Genomic DNA, 26,335 nt, shown 5'->3' with positions numbered 1-26,335 from the left:
TTTTGAAGGTTGCACTGATTATGATGAGCTAAGCTAATTCCAGCTATGTGTGTGGAGCCATGTTTGTTGACATACAATGCATTCTGGGTTTCACGTAATCGTCTGTCGGACCAAAGATGCTATAACAAAATGAGGTGAGTAAGGGTTCACTCCTTTTTTGAGAACTTCAGGAAGTGAATGGTGGGATGTGAACGATGGTGGACACACCCCTTCAACATGCATACTATAAACAGACCAAACTCATCTTGTCTGCTCTTATTATTTTGGGTTTCTGTGAGGATAAAAAGCAGGTGGCGCATAGAGAAACTAATCATCGTCGGATTACTTTCGATTTCTAGAAAGTGTTTTACTCAATTACTTTGATCAATGGTAAGCTCACCTATGATGTGATTAATTATAAATAGTCATTTCTATTAGCTAATTCATATTATAGTTTGTCAGCAAGAGTTATACAAATATGACCACTTGTGTTGCGTCAATCTTTCCTCAGTTAGCGCTAGGACAAATATAGCCTACATTTGTACGGTTTGTATGATTGTGTTATGCTGTAGTTACTTCTGTCTGAACAATGTATCCAAAAATAAACTGCTCACATTCTGGACATAACTTTGTAAGGACTGTGTTTTTTCCAAAATGTTTCTGAAAAAAGTGTTGCCAGCTCAAATGCTGATTGTTGCGTCATTCGAAACTAGCCGTTCTAACTAAGCGTTCTAAATAAGCTTTCTAATCACACAGGGGCGTGATGGTACGCATCAGGGACCACTGTAGAATGATCACACCCGTGTGATGGTATGTTTGAACGGGCTAGAGTGTAGCCTGTTTGCCAGATAGCCAGTGGAGAGAAAGGATAAGACATACCATATAAAAACACACGACACAGCACAGGGGTAACCAAACCAATAATTCATCATAAAATAATCAGGATTTGAGTGACTAATAAGCAACCAATAATAAAGAATCCAACCTCAACAAATTATTTGCAATAATTTTTATTATTATTATTATTGCTAAATCCCATGTATCCTGTGCAGAGGAGAAGGGTCACAGTCTGGTTTCAGTCAACAGATAGGGTTGGACAGCCATGAGATAGGGAGGAGTGAGGAATGTGGGCCGAGGTCAGATGAAGTGAAGAGGAAGAGTACTATGACTAACACACATAGGTCGCAGGGCCATGACTACACCAATTAGAGGATCCACTTGAGTTCCTGCCTAGTAACAGAGATGTATTGGCTGTTTAGAAGTGCAAGGAGTTGACTCCGCCCAGTAGAGTGTATAACTATATGTACTTGTACAAACATGTCTTTGTTTTTGCAGCTGTTTGACCCAGTTTGTAGTTTTTCAACTCATTGCCATTCCAATATACAGTGTCTGTGGGGTCATTTTCCTTAGGCTTCCACTAGATGTCAACAGTCTTTAGAACCTTGTTTGTGAAGGGGGGCTGAATGAGAGGGGATTGAGCCAGGTGTCTGGCAGATTGCCACGAGCTCATGACGTGCGGTCATGTGAAAGTTAGCTTGCGTTCCATTGCTTTTCTACAGACAAAGGAATTCGCAGGTTGGAATATTATTGAAGATTTATGATAAAAACAACCTAAAGATTGATTCCATACTTCGTTTGACTTTAATATAATATAATAATATCACTTTTTGGACTTTTCATCTGACCTTTCGGCCGGACATGCACGCGCGTTTGGATTTTACCAAACACCCTAACAAAAGGAGCTATTTGGACATAAATGATGAACTTTATTGAATTTATTGAGATTATTGCATGTTGTGCTTTTTCTGTAAAGTTTAAAAAAAATCTGATACAGCGGTTGCATTAAGGAGAGGTTTATCTAATGTTCCATGTATAATAGTTGTATCTTTTATCAATGTTTATTATGAGTATTTCTGGAAATTGATGTGGCTCTCTGCAAAATCACAGCATGTTTTGGAACTACTGAACATAACAAGTCAATGTAAAATTAGATTTTTGGATATACATATGCACCTTATCAAACAAAAAATACATGTATTGTGTAACATGAAGTCCTATAAGTGTCATCTGATGAAGATCATCAAAGGTTAGTGATTAATTGTATGTATATTTCTGCTTTTTGTGACTCCTCTCTTTGGCTGGAAAAATGGCTGTGTTTTTCTGTGACTTGATGGTGACCTAACATAATCGTTTGTGGTGCTTTAGCTGTAAAGCCTTTTTGAAATCAGACACTGTGGCTGGGAGTAACGAGAATTGTATCTTTAAAATGGTGTAAAATACTTGTATGCTTGAGGAATTTTAATTATGAGATTTTTGTTGTTTTGAATTTCGCGCCATGCACTTTCACTGGCTGTTGGCGGGGTGGGACGCTACCAGCCCAAATATCCCAGAACGGTTAATTAACCTAAACAACATTTAGAATCTCCTTGCTTCCACACATCTACATTTTAAAAAGTCTAATAAATACATGCAATATTGCCTACACCATCACAATAAATTCATTATTCATTTTAGAAAGGTCTAAAGAAATATCATATGAAGAAAATGTGGCCAGACTTTACTCTTTGTAGTGTGTGAAACTACAGAATGTCTTGTGCGTACCTCCTATATATTTCAGAATAGAATACTCTCCATTGTCCTTATGTTAGGCTCTGATCTGGCTATGCCATCTGGCTGTGGGCTACACTACTTCATTTAGCAGACATGATTTGCTTAGAATTCCATGGCATTATTTTAAATCATTTTATAGTATGAAGAATACAATTGAACAGAGCTGAATAAAATAAAAACTATTTTCTCCAAACTATTTGAGGGAGCGGCTGTTCTGTCTGGATCGGTTAACAAAATAACAGGTACATGCTTAATTTAGAGTAATTAATGTAACTTTAGTTATGATACAAATGTCGGGATATATGTTTTGATGTTTAACCCTTGTATGGTGTGTGTGTGTCTGACTCTCGTACCTTGGCATGCTGCATCTATATTAACTCAACAAAAAAATGTAATGGTCTCTCACTGTCAACTGCCTTTCATTTCAGCAAACTTAACATGTGTAAATATTTGTATGAACATAACAAGATTCAACAACTGAGACAGAAACTGAACAAGTTCCACAAACATGTGACTAACACAAATTTAATAAAATGTCCCTGAACAAAGGGGGGTAAAAATCAAAAGTAACAGTTAGTATCTGGTGTGGCCACCAGCTGCATTATGTACGGCAGTGCATCTCCTCCTCATGGACTGCACCATATTTGCCAGTTATTGCTGTGAGATGTTACCCCACTCTTCCACCAAGGCACCTGCAAGTTCCTGGACATTTCTGGGAGGAATGGCCTTAGTCCTTAATCTCCGATCCAACAGGTCCCAGACGTGCTCAATGGGATTGAGATCCGGGCTCTTCGCTTGCCATGGCAGAACACTGACATTCCTGTCTTGTAGGAAATCACACACAGAACGAGCAGTATAGCTGGTGGCATTGTCATGCTGGAGGGTCATGTCAGGATGAGCCTGTAGGAAGGGTACATGAGGGAGGAGGATGTCTTCCCTGTAACATACAGAGTTGAGATTGCCTTCAATGACAACAAGCTTAGTCCGATGATGCCGTGACACACCGCACCAGACCATGACGGACCCTCCACCTCCTCCGAGTACAGGCCTCGGTGTAATGCTCATTATTTCGACAATAAACACGAATCCGACCATCAGCGCTGGTGAGACAAAACCGTGACTCGTCAGTGAAGAGCACTTTTTGCAAGTCCTGTCTGGTCCAACGATGATGGGTTTGTGCCCATATGTAACGTTTGTTGCCGGTCATGTCTGGTGAGGACCTGCCTTACAACAGGCCTACAAGCACTCAGTCCAGCCACTCTCAGCCTATTGCGGACAGTCTGAGTACTGATGGAGGGATTGTGCATTCCTGGTGTAACTCGGGCAGTTCTTGTTGCCATCCTGTACCTGTCCCGCAGGTGTGATGTTCGGATGTACTGATCCTGTGCAGGTGTTGTTACACGTGGTCTGCCACTGCGAGGACGATCAACTGTCCATCCTGTAGCCCCGTCTTAGGCGTCTCACAGTACGGACATTGCAATTCATTGCCCTGGCCACATCTGCAGTCCTCATGCCTCCTTGCAGCAAGCCTAAGGCACGTTCACGCAGATGGGCAGGGACCCTGGGCATCTTTCTTTTGGTGTTTTTCAGAATAAGTAGAAAGGCCTCTTTAGTGTCATATGTTTTCATAACTGTGACCTTAATTGCCTACCGTCTGTAAGCTGTTAGTGTTTTATCGACCGTTCTACAGATGCATCTTCTTTAATTGTTTATGGTTTATTGAACAAGCATGGGAAGCAGTTTTCTAAACTCTTTACAATGAAGATCTGTGAAGTTATTTGAATTTTTGTGAATTATCTTTGAAAAACAGGGTCCTGAAAAATTGACATTTATTTTTTGGGTGAGTGAGATGTTAGTAAAATTCCTGTTTTCATCGATCTAGATTGCAGCCGGTAGCGGCAAGGAGAATTGCTAACGTGTGTGGACCCAAGAAGGATTGGAAGACACATTACACATGCATCAAGTGCAATAAATACATTTGCAACACACACAGTAAAACTCTGTACCTCATGTGGTGTGTAGACCGGCCTTAATTTGTGTTCAATGGGGCTCATTCATCATCTCCATAAAATACTGTATGTAAAATGTGTCCCTCCAATTTGTTCAGTTCAAAGAAATAAACATCAATACTGATGAAAACCTTGTTTCATTTGTATTTGTCCAAGATAAACATGTTTTATTCCACCCATGTCTTGATTAAATTGAAATGTATGTATTATAATATATATATATATTTTTAAACAAATAGCGCTTTTATTGATAAATGTGATCTAGCAAAGGTAAATGGCTAATATTAACCATATATGCTGTCTATATTGCAATTGATATAAGTCAACATCTACGTATTTTTACATAAATTGTTATTGTTTTAAAAACCCAATGATGTTGTGGGTCCATCAGACCCGTGAACATTGGGTGAATAACAAAAATGTGAACACCACACAAGCGGGTCTTCAACAGTAAAACTAAACTGATTTGATAGACAAATCAGTGAGGACAGGAAGCAGTGGAACAAGCTATTTAATGTCATAATTAGGATTAAAACAGGAGAGTAAGTCTGAAACCGACTAAGTCCGACAGGCGAGATACACTCACAGGGAGGGAAAGAGGTTCATGGTTTTCACCGTCAGGTTTTGCAGAGGCCTGCCTGTCAGACTTTCTACTGGCTCAGTCATTTTGAGAGTAGTTAGTAGTGGATGTGCAGAAACAAATTTGGAGGCAAACAAAATCTGAGGTTCTCTGTAGTGAAGACATACAAGAGGAGAGCTAGGAAGCCAATGCATTTGATTTAACAAAGATACACTTGTCTGCATTAGTTTATGGGTGCTTGTCATTAGATAACCCAATGACTCCAGCCCTATCAGAAAAACGGATTGTTCACAGGCTGTCTTGTTCTTTTGGCACAAATGCAAGGGTCACCACTATCTCAGATCAACTCCCCATCCTGTAACAGCCATACTGTTATTCTTCTCGTACTCATAGTTTTAGGAATCCTAATGTCAACAATCCTAATGTCTGCTCAGGGACTACACCCTTTTCTTGTCATGTTTAATGTCAAGACAATTTCTTTCACTGGGGAAATAAATTAAGACAGCTGACCCTATTTTACTCTCCCAAATGTGTTGTTGCATGTTGCCAATGTTATAAAGTGAAGGACACAACCCACACCTTCTAAAGGAATGTGCTCACAGTGCAGTCTCTCACTACACCCACACCAGTAGGGTCAATGGACAATTGAACACTCATCCTAGGCATGGGCTATCTGTTGTGAGGTCTGTTGTGATACATTCTTCTGGTTAATCTGTTCATATGCAAACCAGGGGCCACTTATAGCCACACCCCTAACACCTTTAAGGGGAACTAAAACCTATAAATAAAAAGCTCATGTTCATTTTATCACAACGAATACAGAACCAAGCAATACAATTGGCATACAGATGATCTGCTTAATCAACACTCAATACATCTACAACACATCTGCAGTCAACACCATCACAGAAAGACAAGCAAAAATAGGACAGAAATACTTGAATCGAGCAATCACTCAAGAGAACCGTACAAGAAGCACAAATGGGCTACAGAAACACCACTACCAACCATGCTGCAGATGTAAAAGCCAGACTGAAACCTACATTGAATCAACACAACCCCTTATCCTTAACATAACATAACCACACCAAGCCAAACATTACTGACTCCAACCACACATGATCATCTTTTCCTCTTTTTAATTATTTTGTATTTCGTTTTCTCTGTTTATCCAGCTTAACTTCTATTTTAGATAGGCTAGTACCTATCTTTAATTTGCCTACTTTACATTTACTTAACTTACTATAAATATCTTAAACGTGCTTTGTATTCCATTTAGTATCTAACAGTTTGATATTTAAAGCTGCAATATCTAACTTTTTGGCTATCCGACCAAATTCACATAGAAATGAGAGATATAGATATGTCATTCTCATGGAAAGCAAGTGAAACAAGCGGCATACCTTTTCTATGTGTGCCATTTCTATGCACCCCATGCTTATGTGTCGTTGTTTGTGTTTTTTATTTTCAGTTTTATACAACAGCTTCAAACAACTGAAAATACAATATGGTTGGATATTGAAAATATATTTCACAGGGATTTAGATGGTATATATCCTCCCCCCATTGCTTGTTTGTCACATGAACTGAAATTAGGCCAAGCTGAACCCAGTGCTCCCCAGCAGCTCTGAAGCCATATCCATCTGCACCACAGAGACCTGACTCCCTGGTCATAAGGAGAAGCAAGGACCACAGCCCATCGCTAAGATTTATTCTGACCCCTTAGAGGGAAGAACAGTACCGTTCTCCCCAGCATTCCTCAAGCCACTTACACTTTCTCCACAAAGACCTTCCTCCCAGGTTGCAAGGTAGAGGGATTCAGGCCACAACCCATCCCTAAGACCACCCTACAGCAGATACAAACTCCATGGGTACCAACAAAATGCCCAGACGTCCCTCTTCTTCCCTGGTCACAAGGAAGAGGCAGCGCCACAGCCACACCCCTCTGAAATCCTATTGGGATCACCACAATGCAGTCATAATCCACTACCTGATGGGTTAACTCCAGAGGAACACAACTTCCAGTGCCAAGTGAGTAAGGGAGAGATCCATATGAACTCTGTGCTGCTGTTCCGTGGTCTCGTATCTCATGAGAATCAGTGTTGGTACCAGACCACCAACTGGGATGGCGGCAGGGGCAAGTGGGCACTGCCAAACAACGTTAAGAACTTTATCCTGCACATGTCTGCCCAGAGGTTCCCTAAGATGCTGCAGGGAAATGTGATAGGTCACTATGCACTCATTAAGAGAAAATTTCAAGACATTCGGAGGTGTCAAAGGAATGCCATGCCTGGAGTGACAGGGGTTTTCCTGAAGAAATTAATGGCGACCCAGAATAGAACAATATAAGACTGATGAAGAGAAAAAAAAGAAAAGCACATGCGCAAAGTTTCTGTACTGTTTGGCAGTCTACTGAAAAATAAAATGTTTGCCTGAATGAAAACATCATTTTGAGCTTTTTTTGGGGGGGGGGGTGAATTTTCTCAGCATTATTATCTAATTTCAACTACTATCAATGTAGAACATCCAACAAGGGTATCAGGAGAGTCAATAAATGTTGAACATTTGCATGATCATCGTAGAGTAGGTAGTTCACATGGGAAAACAATGGAACTAAAATACAGCTAACTAACTCAATAGCTACAAGAAGGGCAATTTGAAAGTCACAAGGTAAGTCAATCATCTGGCTCACCCATACCAAGCACAACACTTGTTTGGTCTCCTGAAGATAAAGACACACACAGTGCCAGTCAAAATGTTGGACACACCTACTCACGGTTTTTCTTTATTTAAAAAAAACTATTTTCTACATTGTAGAATAATAGTGAAGACATCAAAACTATGAAATAGCACATATGGAAGCATGTAGTAACCAAATCATGTTAACCAAATCAAAATATATTTGAGATTCTTCAAAGTAGCCACCCTTTGCCTTGATGACAGCTTTGCACACTATTGGCATTATCTCAACCAGCTTCATGAGGTAATCAACTGGAATGAATTTCAATTTACAGGTATACCTTGTTAAATTTATTTTATTCTTAATGCGTTTGAGCCAATCAGTTGTGTTGTGACAATGTATGAGTTGTATACAAAAGACAGCTCTATTTGGTAAAAGACCAAGTCCATATTACGGCAAGAACAGCTCAAATAAGCAAAGATAAATTACAGTCCATCATTACTTTAAGACATGAAGGTCAGTCAATTCAGAAATTGTCAAGAACATTGAAAGTTTCTTCAAGTGCAGTCGCAAAAACCAAGCGTTGTGATGAAAATGGCTCTCATGAGGACCGCCACAGGAAAAGAAGACCCAGAGTTACCTCTGCTGCAGATGATGAGTTCATTAGAGTTACCAGCCTCAGATATTGCAGACCAAATAAATGCTTCACAGAGTAACAGTAACAGACACATCTCAACATCAACTGTTCAGAGGAGACTGCGTGAATCAGGGTTTCATGGTCGAATTGCTGCAAAGAAACCACTACTAAAGGACACCAATAATAAGAAGAGACTTGCTTGGGCCAAAAAACATGAGCAATGGACATTAGACCGGTGGAAATCTGTCCTTTGGTCTGATGAGTCCAAATTTGAGATTTTTGATTCCATCTGCTGTGTCTTTGTGAGAAGTAGAGTAGGTGAACTGATGCTCTCCGCATGTGTGGTTCCCACCATGAAACATGGAGGAGGTGGTGTCATGGCGTGGGAGTTCTTTGCTGGTGCCATTGTCTCTGATTTATTTAGAGTTCAAGGCACACTTAACCAGCATGGCTACCACAGCATTCAGCAGTGATATGCCATCCCATCTGGTTTGCGCTTAGTGGAACTATCTTTTTTTTTTTTTTAAGGAAAATTACCCAAAACACCTCCAGGCTGTATAAGGGCTATTTGACCAGAAGGAAAGTGATGACGTGCTGCATCAGATGACCTGGCCTCCACAATCACCCGACCTGAACCCATTTGAGATGGTTTGGGATGAGTTGGGCCGCAGAGAGAAAGGAAATGCAGCCAACAAGTGATCAGCAGATGTGGGAACTCCTTCAAGACTGTTAGAAAAGCATTCCTCGTGAAGCTGGTTGAGAGAATGCCAAGAGTGTGCAAAGCTGTCATCAAGGCAAAGGGTGGCTACTTTTCAGTTTTTATGTCTTTACTATTATTCTACAAAGTAGAAAATAGCAAAAATAAAGAAAAATCCTGTGTCCAAACTTTAGACTGGTACTGTAGGTCACAAGATCAACATTTCGTTACAATGACTGGTTCATTCGTCGGATGAGAGCAGGTTCAGTCTCTTGCAAGACAAAAATCTAGTCTGGCGCTTTTGCACTCAGTAAAGTACATAGTCTTTGCTGCTCCTGCACTGCAGTTGTGTTGAATCATTTGAATAACTTAATTTGTCATTAAGTCTGATTAATTCCGTTAATCTATCAAGTTTAAAGTCATCCAGTAATGTCACTGGGAATCAATTATTCACCATGACAACTGGTGCAGAAAAGACATTGAACTGTCAGTACCAGGCATCAGCACGCATATGTCCATCCATTCATACACATCACACATATTCATACACTATACTACACACACATACACAAAAACAAACACATCAGTGTTCCCATACGTACATCAATACTTCCTATGACATAGACACTAATGTGAGTTGAAAACATCAATGTTTCTATTTCTTTTCCTTGCCAAAGGTCTAGTAAGTCATTGATTTTTTTTATAGCTTCCTCCATTTCCTTTCCCTGCTCCTGTAGGCACAGCATGCAACATCAAACGACAAATTTCCCTCTATCCACAGCAATAAATTCAACTGAGCTTCATGGCCTGTCTGGGGCCAGTCTAACTACCTGTCTTGTCTCCTGCCCAGGAACTTTTCATTATCATAAGTTGACTATGGCACTACAATACAATAAGGAGAGAATTGAGACATTGATTCTGTATGTGTGCCATTCAGAGGGTGAATGGACAAGACAAAATATTTAAGTGCCTTTGAACAGGATATGGTAGTAGGGGCCAGGCTCATGGGTTTGAGCGTGTCAAGAACTGTATGTCTGCTAGGTTTTTCACGCTCAACAGTTTCCCATGTGTATCAAGAATGGTCCACCACCCAAATGACATCCAGCCATCTTGACTGTTGGAAGCATTGGAGTCAAAATGGACCAACATCCCTGTGTAGTGCGTTCAACACCTTCTAGAGCCCATGTTCTGAGGACAAAAGGGGGTGCAGCTCAATTTTGGGAAGGTGTTCCGAATGTTTTGTTTACTAAGTGTATAAGCGACCGTTGAGTGCTGAGTCTTTGCTTAATGCCCTGTCTGGAGTCGTCAGAGACAATCAGTTACCTTAATAACCATAATTAGGATGACACATTGCTGAAGTGTGACATGACCAGACTGCAGCCTGTGGTGGATATATAAAATAAGGATCTTTATTTCTAAGCGCAGAGAGAATAACAGTGTTACACAGCACAGTAGACAGTCTGAATTTCCTGTTCTTGGGTGGTACTTTATCTATGCAAGGATGCAGGTGAAAGCTGGTTTGCAACATGATGAGTGAACAGGAGATGATAATAGGATAGTTTCACAAGGTTTCACAAGGCTAGTCACATACTCAGTTATGTGGACACGTACAATTAAAATGTCCTATTACAAACCAAAGATAATAGGACTAGAGGAGGACAGATTCACAGGCACAGTGCAAGAGTTGTGGGTGTTGCCTTCAGGAGTAGTTATGGAAAAGGTTTTTGACTTTGGGTTATGAAGTTCTAATGGATAAGTTAGGTGAGACATGATGCTTGAAAATTCAAGTTGTGGGTACAACGCCGGCTCTGACGCTTGTCAGACGTGCAAACTATCACGGATTACAAATGAACACCCAGCCACCAACTGCCCAGTGACGCGAGCCTATCAGACAAGCTAAATTCCTTCTATGCTCGCTTTGTGGCAAGTAGCACTGAACCATGCAAGAGAGCAGCAGTTGTTCCAGATGCCTCTGTGATCTTGCTCTCCGTAGCCAGTGTGAGTAAAACCTTTAAACAAATAAACATTCACAAGGCCGCAGGGCCAAACAGATTACCAGGGCAGATTACTCAGATCATACGCTGACCAGCTGGCAAGTGTCTTCACCAACATTTTCAACCTCTCTCAGACTCAGGCCGTAATACCTATATATCTCAAGCAGACCCCAAGAACGCCAAGCTAACATGTCTAAATAGCACTCATATCTGTAGCCATGAAATACTTTGAAGGGCTGGTCATGGCTCACATCAACAGAATGTGAGCCATGACCATGGACCCACTCCAATTCACATCCACCCCATAGATGACACAATCTCTATTGCACTTCAATAAACACCTCCCTCTGCAGCTGAATCCTGGACATTGTGTTAACAGGATTACAAGATGATGTTATATTTATGAACCAAATGGTTGTTATATTTCATAGAGTTAACTGAGAAGATTATTTTGAAGCTTGGGCTGGCAACTGATTAAGTGATGGCTTCTTGATAAAAAGCCTACAGCTGGCATTCCATAGATCAGATGTAGTGGGTGCAACCGAGATAGAGAGAGCCTGGAGGAACAGAACAAATACCTCGGTATTCTTAATTATCCTGGCATCTGGGAGACAACACAAGAGGCAGATGACCACAAGATGAACCCAATCTATATGGGTGGGGGTTTTGAACCAGCTATGACTGAGAAATCTTGGTATCAGGTATATAAGTAATAGCATGGTCTGTAAAGGGTAGGCTCTCGGCCCAACATCCACGGTTTCATTATTGCAATAATTAATTGATTTTGAATAAAGATGATAATTTGAAGAAATGACAGTGTCTCTCATTTGAAGAGAATATTCCACCACAACTTCTTGACAGGCCGCCCCCAGGTGATGAGGGAAGGCAACAACACATCTGCCATGCTGTCCCTCAACACGGGGCCCCTCAGGGGTGCATGCTCAGTCCTCTCCTGTACTCCCTGTTCACCCACGACTGTGTGGACATGCATGACTCCAACACCATCATTAAATTTGCTGTCGACACAACGGTGGTTGGCCTGATCGCTGACAACGATGCGACAGCTAACAGTTTAAATATTTTTGCCTTACTCATTACATATATATATATACTGTATTCTATTCTACTCGTTTTTAGTCTATGCCACTCTGACATTGCTCATCCTAATATTTATATATTCCTTAATTTCATTTGTTTACTTTTAGGTTGTGTGTATTGTTGTGCATTGTTAGATAGTACTGCACTGTTGGAGCTAGAAACCCAGGCATTCCGCAACACCCACAACAACTTTTGATTTGATTTGATTTGTGGGAAGAGGACAGTGACCTGGCAGTGTGGTGCCAGGACAACAACATCTCCCTCTACGTCAACAAGACAAAGGAGCTGATCGTGGTCTACAGGAAATGGATGGCCAAGCACGCCCCCATCCACATCGACCGAGATGTGGTGAAGAGGGTCAAGAGCTTCAAGTTCCTCAGTGTCCACACCACTAAGGAATTATCATGGTCGACACACACCAACAGTTGTAAAGAAGGCACGACAATGCCTCTTCCCCCTCAGGAGGGTGAAAATATTCGTCATGGGCCCTCATATCCTCAAAAGGATTTATACCTGCATCTTGACTGGCTGCATCAACGCTTGGTATGGCAACTGCTTGGCATCCGGCCGCAATGCGCTACAGAGGGTAGTGCGTACAGTCCAGTACATCACTGAGGCCGAACTCCCTGCCATGCAGGACCTTTTTACTTTTTACCTTTTTACTATGAGACTCAAATGTTGAGTCTCATAGACTGCTCTCTTTGTTACTGCATGTTAAGTTGTACCAATGCAGCAAGTCTGGAACCAACAGGACCCTGAACAACTTCTTCCCCCAAGCCATAATACTAAGACGTAAATAGTTATTTCAGGTAGCTATTGGTTAACTACACTGAACATAAATATTAACAGAACATGTAAGAATTTGAAAGATTTTACTCAGTTACAGGAAATCAGCCAACTGAAATGAATTCATCAGGCCCTAATCTATGGATTTCAAATGACTGGGAATAGAGATATGAATCTGGTGGTCACAGATACCTTTAAAAAAGGTAGGGTCTTGGATCAGAAAACCAGTAAGTATCTGGTGTGACCACGATTTGCCTCATGCAGCACAACACATCTCCATCGAATATAGTTGATCAGGCTTTTGATTGTGGCCTGTGAAATATTGTCCCACTCATCTTCAATGGCTGTGTCAAGTTGCTGGATATTGACGGAAACTATCTATCCAGAGCATCCCAAACATGCTCAATTGGTGACATATCTGGACATTTTCAGCTTCCAGGAATTGTATACAAATCCTTGCGACATGGGGCCATGCATCTTTATACTGAAACATGAGGTGATGGCAGCGGATGATTGGCATGACAATGGGCTTCAGGATCTCGACACAGTATCTCTCTGCATTGAAATTGCCTTAAAAAAATTCCAATTGTGTTTGTTCTCTGAAGCTGATGCCTGCCCTTACTATAACACCACCGCCACCATGAGGCACTCTGTTCACAACATTGATGTCAGCAAACCGCCCACACACACGACACAAAAACACGCTGTCTGACATCTGCCCGTGATTCATCCATGAAGAACAAACATCTCTAGCGTGCCAGTGGCCATCAAAGGTGAGCATTTGTCCACTGAAGTTGGTTACAATGCTGAACTGTAGTCATGTCAAGACCCTGGTGAGGAATATGAGCACAAAGATGAGCTTCCCTGAGACGGTTTCTGACAGTTTGTGCCAAATGTTTCGGTTGTGCAAACCCACAGTTTCATCAGCTGTCCGGGTGGCTGGTCTCAGACGATCCTGCAGGTGAAGAAGCCAGATGTAGAGGTCCTGGGTTGGCGTGGTTCGACGTGGTCTGCGGTTGAGAGCCTGGGTGGACATACTGCCAAATGATCTAAAACAAGGTGGCTTATAGTAGGTAGTGAAATTAACAGTAAATGATCTAGCAACAGCTCTGGTGGACATACCTGCAGTCAGCATGCCAATTGCACACTCCCTCAATGCTTGAGAAATCTGTGGCATTGTGTTGTGACAAAACAACATTTTAGAGTGGCCTTTAATTGTCCCCAGCACAAGGTCTCAAGCTTCTTGATGTGCCACACCTGACGTGGATGTATTATGTTGGCAAAAGAGAAATACTAACTTTGTGCATACAGATATTTTCTGGGATCTTTTATTTCAGCTCATGAAATATAGGACCAACACTACATATTTTTGTTCAGTATATTTAACTATCTCCATTGACCAACTCTTTTGACTCATAAAATACGCTGCTGCTACTGTTAATTGTCTATCCTGTTGCCTAGTAACTTTATTCCAACCAACTACATATGTACATACAGTTGAAGTCGGAAGTTTACATACACTTAGGTTGGAGTCCTTAAAACTCGTTTTTCAACCAATCCACAAGTTTCTTGTTAACAAACTATAGCTGTCGCAAGTCAGTGAGGACATCTACTTTGTGCATGACACAAGTCATTTTTCCAACAATTGTTTACAGACAGATTACTTCACTTATAATTCATTGTATCACAACTCCAGTGGGTCAGAAGTTTAAATACACTAAGATGACTGTGCCTTTAAACAGCTTGGAAAATTCCAGATAATGATGTCATGGCTTTAGAAGATTCTGATAGGCTAATTGACATAATTTGAGTCAGTTGGAGGTGTACCTGTGGATGTATTTCAAGGCCTACCTTCAACTCGATGCCTCTTTGCTTGACATCTTGGGAATATCAAAAGAAATCAGCCAAGACCTCAGAAAAAAAATTGTAGACCTCAACAAGTCTGGTTCATCCTTGGGAGCGATTTCCAAACACCTGAAGGTAGCACGTTCATCTGCACAAACAATAGTATGCTAGTATAAACACCATGGGTCCAACGCAGCGTCATACCGCTCAGGAAGGAGACGTTTTCTGTCTACTAGAGATGAACGTACTTTGGTGCGAAAAGTGCAAATCAATCCCAGAACAACAGCAAAGGACCTTGTGAAGATTCTGGACGAAACAGGTACAAAACTATCTATATTCACAGTAAAACGAGCCCTATATCGACATAACCTGAAAGGCTGCTCAGCAAAGAAGAAGCCACTGCTCCAAAACCGCCATAAAAAAGCCGGACACGGTTTGCAACTGCACATGGGAACAAATAACTTATTTTTTTGAGAAATGTCCTCTGTTTTTCCAAAATGACCATCCCAACCATTGAGTTTGGAGGGAAAAGGGGGACGCTTGCAAGCCGAAGAACACCATCCCAACCATTGAGCACAGGGGTGGCAGCATCATGTTGTGGGGGTGTTTTGCTGTAGGAGGGACTGGTGCACTTCACAAAATAGCAAGGAGGCCTACAAACCTGACTCAGTTACACCAGTTCTGTCAGGAGGAATGGGCCAAAATTCACCCAATTTATTGTGGGAAGCTTGTGGAAGGCAATCTTTGTCCTCTAGACACGACGAGTTGAGTTTTACCAAAAAGTTATATTTTAGTTTCATCTGACTATATGACATTCTCCCAATCTTCTTCTGGATCATCCAAATGCTCTCTAGCAAACTTCAGTTGGGCCTGGACATCTCCTGGCTTAAGCAGGGGGACACGTCTGGCACTGCAGGATTTGAGTCCCTGGCGGCGTAGTGTGTTACTGATGGTAGTAATGTGATTTTCTGGATTTTGTTTCTCATTTTGTCTGTCATAGTTGAAGTGTACATATGATGCAAATTACAGACCTCTCTCATCTTTTTAAGTGGGAGAACTTGCACAATTGGTGGCTGACTAAATCTTTTTTTGCCCCACTGTATTTGGCTTAGGTGTATGTAAACTTCTAACTTCAACTGTATCAACCTCAATTACCTCATACCTCTGCACATCGACTCGGTACTGGTACCCAATGTATAGATGACCCTTATGAAAATATATTCATAGTATTTTTCACCAACATGTTACTGTGCCAATGCACCAAACAGCCTAGTAACAAAGCATGCCGACTTCAGGCATTAAAATAAAATGGCTTGTTTGTTCAACATCACAATAATAGACCATGGCAATCTCATCAAACAGAAAATGCATCCCTGCCTACTAGGTCTGATCCCGTTTTGGTCAGCTGAGATTTCTTTAGTTGATCATTCTCAAATATATACATTTTTTCAAGGTGCACAGGACACCCATCTGATTTGTGACTGTCTCAGTGGACTAATCCATTGCTGAGGCCACAGGGATAGGACAGGCCATCCCTCTAAGACATGTGCTACTGAAATTGTATATGGTTGTATTATGTAAGAACAACAAGCAAAAAGCGTTGCCAAATTCCAGGATCTGTCAATTCAATTTCTTTTCTAAAATCTCAGTGGCCAGATTGCCGGAATCAGGATTGAATGAGCAGGACATCCGGGATCCTCCAACCAGGACTTCTGGAAAACCAGGGAAATTATTTAAAGTTCCAATAAATTTTCACCCTGGGTAGAACACTAATAAAATAATATTCTTTTATAACACATGTGCTTTCCCGCATTGAATAGCTGTCACTGTTCTGAAACATATTCTTCAGTGCAGCATTGAATTGGTGCCTTTTCCTAGAACATGTTTCTATGTGCATAATAGTAAAGTTATTAACACGCATATTGGTGTTGAGAACAATGTGGCGGAAGCAGCATCATAGTGAGGAGACAAGAGGGCACGACAAAACCTATTCCCCTCAGGAGACTGAAAAAATGTGTCATGGGTCCTCAGATCCTCAAAAGTTTCTAAAGCTGCGCAATCAAGAGCACTGGTTGCATCACTGCCTGGTATGGAAACTGCTCGGCCGCCGAACGCAAGACGGTAGTGCGTACGGCCCAGTACATCACTGGGGCAAAGCTTCCTGCCATCCAGGACCTCTATACCAGGCGGTGTCAGAGGAAGGCCCCTTTGCTACCGCATGGCAAGTGGTACCGGAGCGCCAAGTCTAGGTCCAAGAGGCTTCTAAACAGCTTCTACCCCCAAGCCATAAGACTCCTGAACAGCTAATCAAATCGCTACCCAGACTATTTGCATTGCCCCCCCCCCCCCCCGCCCATTACACTTCTGCTACTCTCTGTTGTTGTCATCTATGCATAGTCACTTTAATAACTCCACCTACATGCACACTACTGTTTAAAGGTTTGGGGTCAGTGCACTTAAAGCATCAGACATGCTCAGTGCATATAGTTGATTTGATTAAAACTATATAGGATATGTCTATACACTACCGTTCAAAAGTTTGGGGTCACTTAGAAATGTCCTTGTTTTTGAAAGAAAAGCACATTTTGTCCATTAAAATAACATAAAACAGAAATAACAGAAATACAGTGTAGATATTGTTAATGTTGTAAATAACTATTGTAGCTGGAAAGGGCGGATTTTTAATGGAACATCTACATAGGCGTACAGAGGCCCATTATCAGCAACCATCACTCCTGTGTTCCAATGGTACGTTGTGTTAACTAATCCCAGTTTATCATTTTAAAAGGCTAATTGATCAGTAGAAAACCCTTTTTCAATTACGTTAGCACAGCTGAAAACTGTTGTTCTGATAAAGAAGCAATAAAACTGAACTTCTTAGGGATATTCCTCTTTTTTTCAATTTTCATCTAAAATGACATACCCAAATCTAACTGCCTGTAGCTCAAGTCCTGAAGCAAGGATATGAATATTCTTGGTACCATTCGAAAGGAAACACTTTGAAGTTTGTGGAAATGTGAATTGAATGTAGGAGAATATAACACAATAGATCTGTTAGAAGAAAAAAAAAAATATATTTTGTACCACCATCTTTGAAATGCAACAGAAATGTCCCAATTCTAGCCACTGCTCTGGTTGTAATTCCGATGGTGTCCACAACATGGCAGCAGTGTATGTGCAAATGTTCAGATGGATAACTTGATGTATGAGCGAACTACATGATATTTAGTGTGAAGTCACCCAGGTAGCATTTGGCAAATAGTGAAGGATACATTTGCATTCATATGACATTTTTCTGCAAGAATATTGTCAAATCTGTATACTTGGATTTTGATTTATCTTTTCCAGTGTTAGTAGCCATATTATAAGTTCAACATTTGCAAAACAACCAGATTTCATATCTTCATAACTCTGAATATTCTCATAATTGTTGTCCAAAAGTGAAAGGCATGCTGTTGTACAAGGTTAGTAGCTACATTTTGTGACAGATACAGGGTTTCCAGATACTACCGTAAAGCCCAGCTCATTGGCTATCTAGCTAGCTTTGTTTGACCCCGAATGTTGCTTCTTTGACAAAGTTAGAGTCGTTCAAGTGAAGACCGGCCGTGTCATCGGCATGCCATGAAGGGTTCGCTCTCTGACCAAATATGGTGTCCTATAGGATATACTACACCCCTAATGAAATAGTGAAGTCTTGTTACCTTCTAAGATCTCTGATGAATAGCTACGAATGTGATTTGACTCGCTGAAACAATGTTTAGGGTGAGATTTTCACAGATTCCTTTCTTTGCAAATTAAACGAGTGGAAATACAAAATCGATCGTACATGCTATATGGACCTTTTTAGGATATGAAAAAGGATTTTATTGAGCAAAACAACACTTCATGTTATCTCTGGGACCCTTTGGATGTTAAACCAGAGCAAGATTTCAGAATGTAAGTACACATTTCACCTTCAGAGGTGAATTTATCAATTAAGTAGATAATTCATATAATTGGGCCTGATGTGACTGTTTTTAGTCTTTGCAGTTATAAAGGCTTTGGTGTGAGGAGGCAGAGTCATTATATCATTTATTTTGGTATTGTCCATATGTAGCTCGTTTTTGGTCACAGGTCCAGGAATGGCTGAAGAATTGCAACATTTGCCTAGAAGTAATGCTACAGATAGCAATACTGGGTGATTTGAAAAGCCATAGTCAATCAATCAATAACATAATTATTATTTTAACAAAAATGTTTATTTTTAATTTACAATCTGTAGAATCTATGAGAATAGGAAGGTTCAATTATTTTGTGAAGCATCACAGCACAGTTGAAAAATATATGGCAAATAGAAATCCGAAATGGATGATGTTGAGAGATAGATTGAGGGGTTGAATGGACCTGAAGGGTGGGACTAATAACAAGATAAACAATGTAAAGCATACGGTATCTGTAAAATGTATATAGATGCAGAACTTCTGTGAAATAGCATAGTTACAAATAGAAATCAAACTGGATGTACATCAGAAATAGAGGAAGGACTAAGAACAAACAAGAGAGAACTATTGTAAAGTAGACTGTGTCTGTAAAATGTGTATAAGATGTATAAATTGAAGGTAAAAGCAGAAGTGTTTATTAGTTTACTCCAATTGGGGGATCGGCAGTAGGGTTTGCGGGGATTAATAATAAAGGTATATTCTTTAAAAAAGTATGTATGTCTATATAGGTATGTATACATGTGTATATGTATACATGCGTGTATGGTTATATATATTTACGAAAAAAACATGGGGGGATTGGAAATGATGCAGACAATTACATTGGAAGCAACATTCTTTCCGCAATATTAAGCTGATCCTCCCTCTAAAAAAGGCTTTACATTTTTGTTGTTGATTATAACAGACTCTATTGTAGACTTATCATTTATATAATGTTGTTTACACTGTTCCAAACGGTCAGATGTTTTTTTATATTGTAAGCTTCAACAACTAAGTCAAATGTATTCCATATTGGACTTCCCCTTTTCCTCCTGAGCAACCAGCAAACATTCCCCCATTTCAAATACATTTTTCCTATCCGCCGCATCCATTATGCTGTCACATGTGTAACGGTGTTGGAGTTTGTTATAACAAATTTCTTGATGTGATGATGAAATGCTATAGGTCAGGCTCTATTGGTCACGTGCATGTGATCCATACATGTGTCACTTAAAGAGAGCAAGGGTTGGGGGAATAAGGAATGTTTTTCCTTAACAAATGAGGGATCTCGGTAAAATACAGTGCCTTGCGAAAGTATTCGGCCCCCTTGAACTTTGCGACCTTTTGCCACATTTCAGGCTTCAAACATAAATATATAAAACTGTATTTTTTTGTGAAGAATCAACAACAAGTGGGACACAATCATGAAGTGGAACGACATTTATTGGATATTTCAAACTTTTTTAACAAATCAAAGACTGAAATATTGGGCGTGCAAAATTATTCAGCCCCTTTACTTTCAGTGCAGCAAACTCTCTCCAGAAGTTCAGTGAGGATCTCTGAATGATCCAATGTTGACCTAAATGACTAATGATGATAAATACAATCCACCTGTGTGTAATCAAGTCTCCGTATAAATGCACCTGCACTGTGATAGTCTCAGAGGTCCGTTAAAAGCGCAGAGAGCATCATGAAGAACAAGAAACACACCAGGCAGGTCCGAGATACTGCTGTGAAGAAGTTTAAAGCCGGATTTGGATACAAAAAGATTTCCCAAGCTTTAAACATCCCAAGGAGCACTGTGCAAGCGATAATATTGAAATGGAAGGAGTATCAGACCACTGCAAATCTACCAAGACCTGGCCGTCCCTCTAAACTTTCAGCTCATACAAGGAGAAGACTGATCAGAGATGCAGCCAAGAGGCCCATGATCACTCTGGATGAACTGCAGAGATCTACAGCTGAGGTGGGAGACTCTGTCCATAGGACAACAATCAGTCGTATATTGCACAAATCTGGCCTTTATGGAAGAGTGGCAAGAAGAAAGCCATTTCTTAAAGATATCCATAAAAAGTGTAGTTTAAAGTTTGCCACAAGCCACCTGGGAGACACACCAAACTTGTGGAAGAAGGTGCTCTGGTCAGATGAAACCAAAATTGAACTTTTTGGCAACAATGCAAAACGTTATGTTTGGCGTAAAAGCAACACAGCTCATCAACCTGAACACACCATCCCCACTGTCAAACACGGTGGTGGCAGCATCATGGTTTGGGCCTGCTTTTCTTCAGCAGGGACAGGGAAGATGGTTAAAATTGATGGGAAGATGGATGGAGCCAAATACAGGACCATTCTGGAAGAAAACCTGATGGAGTCTGCAAAAGACCTGAGACTGGGACGGAGATTTGTCTTCCAACAAGACAATGATCCAAAACATAAAGCAAAATCTACAATGGAATGGTTCAAAAATAAACATATCCAGGTGTTAGAATGGCCAAGTCAAAGTCCAGACCTGAATCCAATCGAATCTGTGGAAAGAACTGAAAACTGCTGTTCACAAATGCTCTCCATCCAACCTCACTGAGCTCGAGCTGTTTTGCAAGGAGGAATAGGAAAAAAATTCAGTCTCTCGATGTGCAAAACTGATAGAGACATACCCCAAGCGACTTACAGCTGTAATCGCAGCAAAAGCTGGCGCTACAAAGTATTAACTTAAGGGGGCTGAATAATTTTGCGCGCCCAATTTTTCAGTTTTTGATTTGTTACAAAAGTTTGAAATATCCAATAAATGTCGTTCCACTTCATGATTGTGTTCCACTTGTTGTTGATTCTTCACAAAAAAAATACAGTTTTATATCTTTATGTTTGAAGCCTGAAATGTGGCAAAAGGTCGCAAAGTTCAAGGGGGCCGAATACTTTCGCAAGGCACTGTAACTTTTCAGTGAGAGAGAAAACAAGTAAGAATCAAAACATGGCTGTGATTCTGTTGCAGCTTCAGCGCCACGGACATCATGATAAACACTGTTGCTATGGTATGGACCCTGGTCGCTGCAGCAGGGAGGAGAGTGAGAGAACGTGCGTGCAGGCACTCTCTGTCTTTTTTTTTTACACAGTCGGGCTCCCTCTTGAGTAATTTGGGTCTTAATTATTTCATCAAACAGTGTGCTTAAAGTATCAGACATGCTCAGTGCATATACAGTTATTTTATTAAAACACATACTGTATGGTGTTTTTATAGGCATATGGAAATATACACGTTTTAAAATTTGATTGGTGGAAAGAACAGACATCTCTCGGTCAACTAAAATGGGGACAGCCTTACTTCCTACCTTGTAGGCTTGCCCAGTATCAAAGGCTTGGCACTAAACTCCTTTGTGTGCTAAATATTACAATCGCCAAATGTCATTAAACTTTTTGGGGTTTTGTAACACATGAGAAAAAATATAGTAGACAGTTTCTGTCAGAAGTGATTGATGAGTTTGTCCTGTGTCCTGTGGTTGACCTGTTAATGACATCCTCTCCAGATGTTCAGTGTATGATCATGTAACTTGATATTTCAACTAAACAGCTGCACTAAAACATGTTTGAAATGATTGATGTGTTGTGAGCTTGTTGAAATTAAGGAAACGTGTTTGAAGTAAAATATGTTTGAAGTAAAAGTATTTTCTGGGGAGGCCTGAGTTTGAACTCTTTGAATAGTTGAAACAGTTGAGCATTTTTGTAGTGAACTTATGGAGCTGCTGGTGTAGTGAGATTGTGACTCCTTGTAGAATGAAATGGAAAAAGTAATTTCCGGTTGGTCTGCCTGAGTATAAGTAAGTCTTAGACTTACTTAGACCTAGTCCTGTGAACACTACGAGTAACAAGAAACCTTGAGAGATAAATCACAGAAAACTACAGTAAAAATGTCTCCTGCTCTAATTATAGGTGTATTGTGTCCTTCATGTCTGGGGTGAAAATGACATAACCATCAATGCCATTCTTTGTAATGCACCTGATTAGTTTTAATGGTGTGATTGATATGAGTGAAGGCCATAATGGTTACATTTTCCAAACGGACAATTCAACAGTGAAGATGTTCTCACACAGTTACCTTAACACCCCTTTTCAGTCAAAAAAATTGAGTTTTTATCCTGCGTTTCACAAGAGAAAATGGCTTAAGCTAAGTCTTGCTCTATGTCAGATTGAACAGGCCCTGAGTGGAACATCACTGCATGGGTACGCATTGAAAGAGGAAGTCTGCGGACTAGATTATTTGAAAGCCATACGATTCTCTTCAGTAGCGTATAGTCCAGACTAAGTGTACATTTTAGGTTATTGAATTCAGAACAACGCAAATGCCACCAAATCTGTTTGTTCTTATGTATTTCCATAAGTCAACTACTTTCTGCCTGTCTTTAGCTTCAGGTTGCGAGATTGGTTTAAGGTGCTTGATATGATGAGGTTTTTCCACCATCGTGAACATTTACGAAGATGGTCCCATCTCAACATCAACCATTCAGAGGAGACTGCATGAATCAGGCCTTCATGGTCGAATTGTTGCAAAGAAACCACTACTAAAGGACACCAATAATAAGAAGAGACTTGCTTGGGCCAAGAAACACGATAAATTGAAATTAGCCGGTAGAAACCTGTCCTTTGGTCTGATGAGTCCAAAATTTGTGTCTTTCTGAGATGCAGCCGCCGTCTTTTTGTGAGACGCAGACTAGGTGAATGGATGTTCTCTGCATGTGTGCTTCCCAGAATGAAGCATGGAGGAGGAGGTGTGATGCTGTGAGGGTGCTTTTCTGGTGACACTGTCTCTGATTTATTTAGAATTCAAGGCACATTTAACCAGCTTGGCTACCACACCATTTTGCAGCGATATGCCATCCCATCTGGTTTACACTTAGTGGGACTATCATTTGTTTTTCAACAGGACAATGACCCAAAACACATCTCCAGGCTGTGTATGGGCTATTTGACCAATGAGAGTGATGGAGTGCTGCATCAGATGACATGGCCTCCACAATCACCCGAGCTCAGTTGGACCGCAGAGTGAAGGAAAAGCAGCCAACAAGTGCTCAGCATATGTGGGAACTCCTTCAAGACTGTTGGAAAAACATTCCTCATGAAGCTGGTTGAGAGAATGCCAAGAGTGTGCAAAGCTGTCATCTAGGCAAAGGGTGGTTACTGTGAAGAATTATATTTTGGATTGTTCAACGCTTTTTTTGGTTACTACATGATTCCATATGTGTTAATTCATACTGTAGTTCTGATCTATTCGCTATTATTCTACAATGTAGAAAATAGTGGAAATAAAGAAAAACCCTTGAATGAGTAGGTGTGTCCAAACTTTTGACTGCTACTGTATACAATTGCAGAAATACAAACACACCTCAGATGTACGCAAACAAATACAAAAAAACTCCAGATGAGCATGAGGGGGGAGTACAAATCTTACAAGCTTGTTTGGTTGGTCTGTAGCTTATTTTTTGGATGTTTGATGCTGCTGGTGAACCATGATGTGCAGGCATAATCCAAATGAAACTGGGCTAGCACACTTGCCAGAGTCTTTAGGAGAGTCTATAGTTAGGTTTCCATCCAATTGGCGATAGATTATCATGTGAATGTGCATTTTAGTTATTTTCAGGGAAATTTGGTGCCAAACAACGGGACCATGAAGATTTAAATTTACCGGACATTTGAGTAATTCACTAGACATCCATATGCCTTCAGATCCGACCTGGCTTAGCCAGCACCATCAATACATTAGGGATATTGGCCAAATGAACAGCCTATAACAACTGACAAAAACACTATTCTTTGGGTTTCAACGTGTAACATATGTAAAACTTTATAGCCTACTTTTTATGTTTTTTTAGGCTACTTTCCTAAAACAATAATTGTCTACCTCAAGGTTCAGCTGTCAGAGATTTGAGCACTCAATGTATGAGGGCAATGTATGCATAAGCCTATAGGCTTAGTTGTCCACTGTATGATATGAATATATATACATATAAAAACAATATATATATATATATATAGCCTATATAAAGGAAGAGACGCTAAGGCTTAACCCCAGAGAGATAGAAACCTTTGAATAAAACATTCAAATCACAGGGCTTTTGCACCATTATTCAAATTACATTTTTACTGCAGCCTAAAATAGAATTTTGTACTGGCTTGAAAACAATAATTAATTATTCAATTGCATTGTGGTGTTGTAGGCTCGTCTTGGTAGGATCATTTTAATGTCCCTAAACAACATCAATAGGAGAGCTTTATAGAGCTGTGTTTCATGTCTTTAATGTTCTTTCATGCGTAATGATGAATGTGGCCTCCGCTGCCTATCAGCTATTCCTATTGAAAATGTATGCAGCTTGAATGTTTGTATGATTGCTAGTTAGCTTATTGCAGATCGTGACAAACGATCCACCTATCACTATTGGTGTCTATGAACGGTGGATAGAGGGCGGGTTGGACTGTTAGACTGATCGACTATACTGACCTGTGGTAAAGTAAAAGTTAGCACACAGAGAAGTGTAGTGCACAAGGGAAGTACCAAGAAAAAAAAACACAACCCTCCCCAAAGCAAAAAAAAAAAGTTTGACAACCCTCCTCTTTTTTGGTCCTCCATAAAAGGGGGGGTGGGTCCATTACGATGTGACTAGGCTATTACTGCAGTCCTCTGTTTTTCCTGGTAATGTGGCCCGGGGAGAAACTCATGTTCCTATGTTTCCTTAGACAGGGGAAGAAGGGGAGTAGCTTCCTACCTGTAGCCACTGGGATTGGTCACTGTGTCCAGACGTCCAGGCATTGACCTTGCCCTGTTTGTCAAGACGGGCCTTGCCGGGTTCCCAGGTGAACATGTCCATGTTGAGTGTTCTAAAGAGGCTGGACGCTGTGACCTGGTAGTCCTGGATGTGGCCAGACTTCATCCCCATGGGCTCAGAGCAGCCTGGAGAAATAAACGAGTTACTGGACACAGTCCTTTTTACAAAGGCAGAAAACCTAAAATACTCCATCTTATTATACTCAATGGTGCCCACTATTGTAATTATTGAGTAATACAGAAACGTCCTAGATTCTGATCTGAAAGGCAACTTCTACCTACAGCTTTGAACCTCTAGTCATGATTGTGTTTGAACCCATAATGGTTACGGTCAAGACTTTATAGAACTGGGACCCACCTGTGAGCTCACAGCCGAGCAGCTCCATGCGCAGGGTGCAGTGTCTCCTACAGACCTGGGGGTAGATGCGCACATACTGTGCTTCAATGGGAGGGGTGAAGGAGTTGGCAGAAGGAGCGTTGTTCTCCACATTTCCACGGAATATCTGAGTAGGGAAATTATATGAGAGAAAAAGGGTTAAAAGGGGATTAGAAGGGGGGAGAAATGTGTTTATCTGTCAATGTAAGAGTCTCTCGCAGTGTCTCTAGTGTCTATTCGCCCCTCAAAAAATTGCTGCCATTCAAGGTCAATT

General features: G+C 40.7%; 1 protein-coding gene across 3 annotated transcripts in view; it reads right to left on the bottom strand.

The window, feature by feature from the left end:
- Positions 1-26,335, bottom strand: part of edil3a (EGF-like repeats and discoidin I-like domains 3a) — a 262,777-nt gene that overhangs the window by 37,454 nt on the left and 198,988 nt on the right. For all 3 annotated transcript variants that reach the window (XM_020488704.2, XM_020488703.2, XM_020488705.2), the window contains 2 exons: positions 26,044-26,188; positions 25,627-25,811 (listed from right to left, as the gene is read on the bottom strand). In XM_020488704.2, the coding sequence (XP_020344293.1) occupies positions 25,627-25,811; positions 26,044-26,188 (330 nt within the window). The remainder of the gene's footprint in view (positions 1-25,626; positions 25,812-26,043; positions 26,189-26,335) is intronic.

Source organism: Oncorhynchus kisutch, linkage group LG8, assembly GCF_002021735.2.
Source record: "Oncorhynchus kisutch isolate 150728-3 linkage group LG8, Okis_V2, whole genome shotgun sequence".
NCBI lineage: Eukaryota > Metazoa > Chordata > Actinopteri > Salmoniformes > Salmonidae > Oncorhynchus > Oncorhynchus kisutch.
Note: the sequence above shows the minus strand (reverse complement) of the source record. Positions and strands in the feature narration are given on the sequence as shown.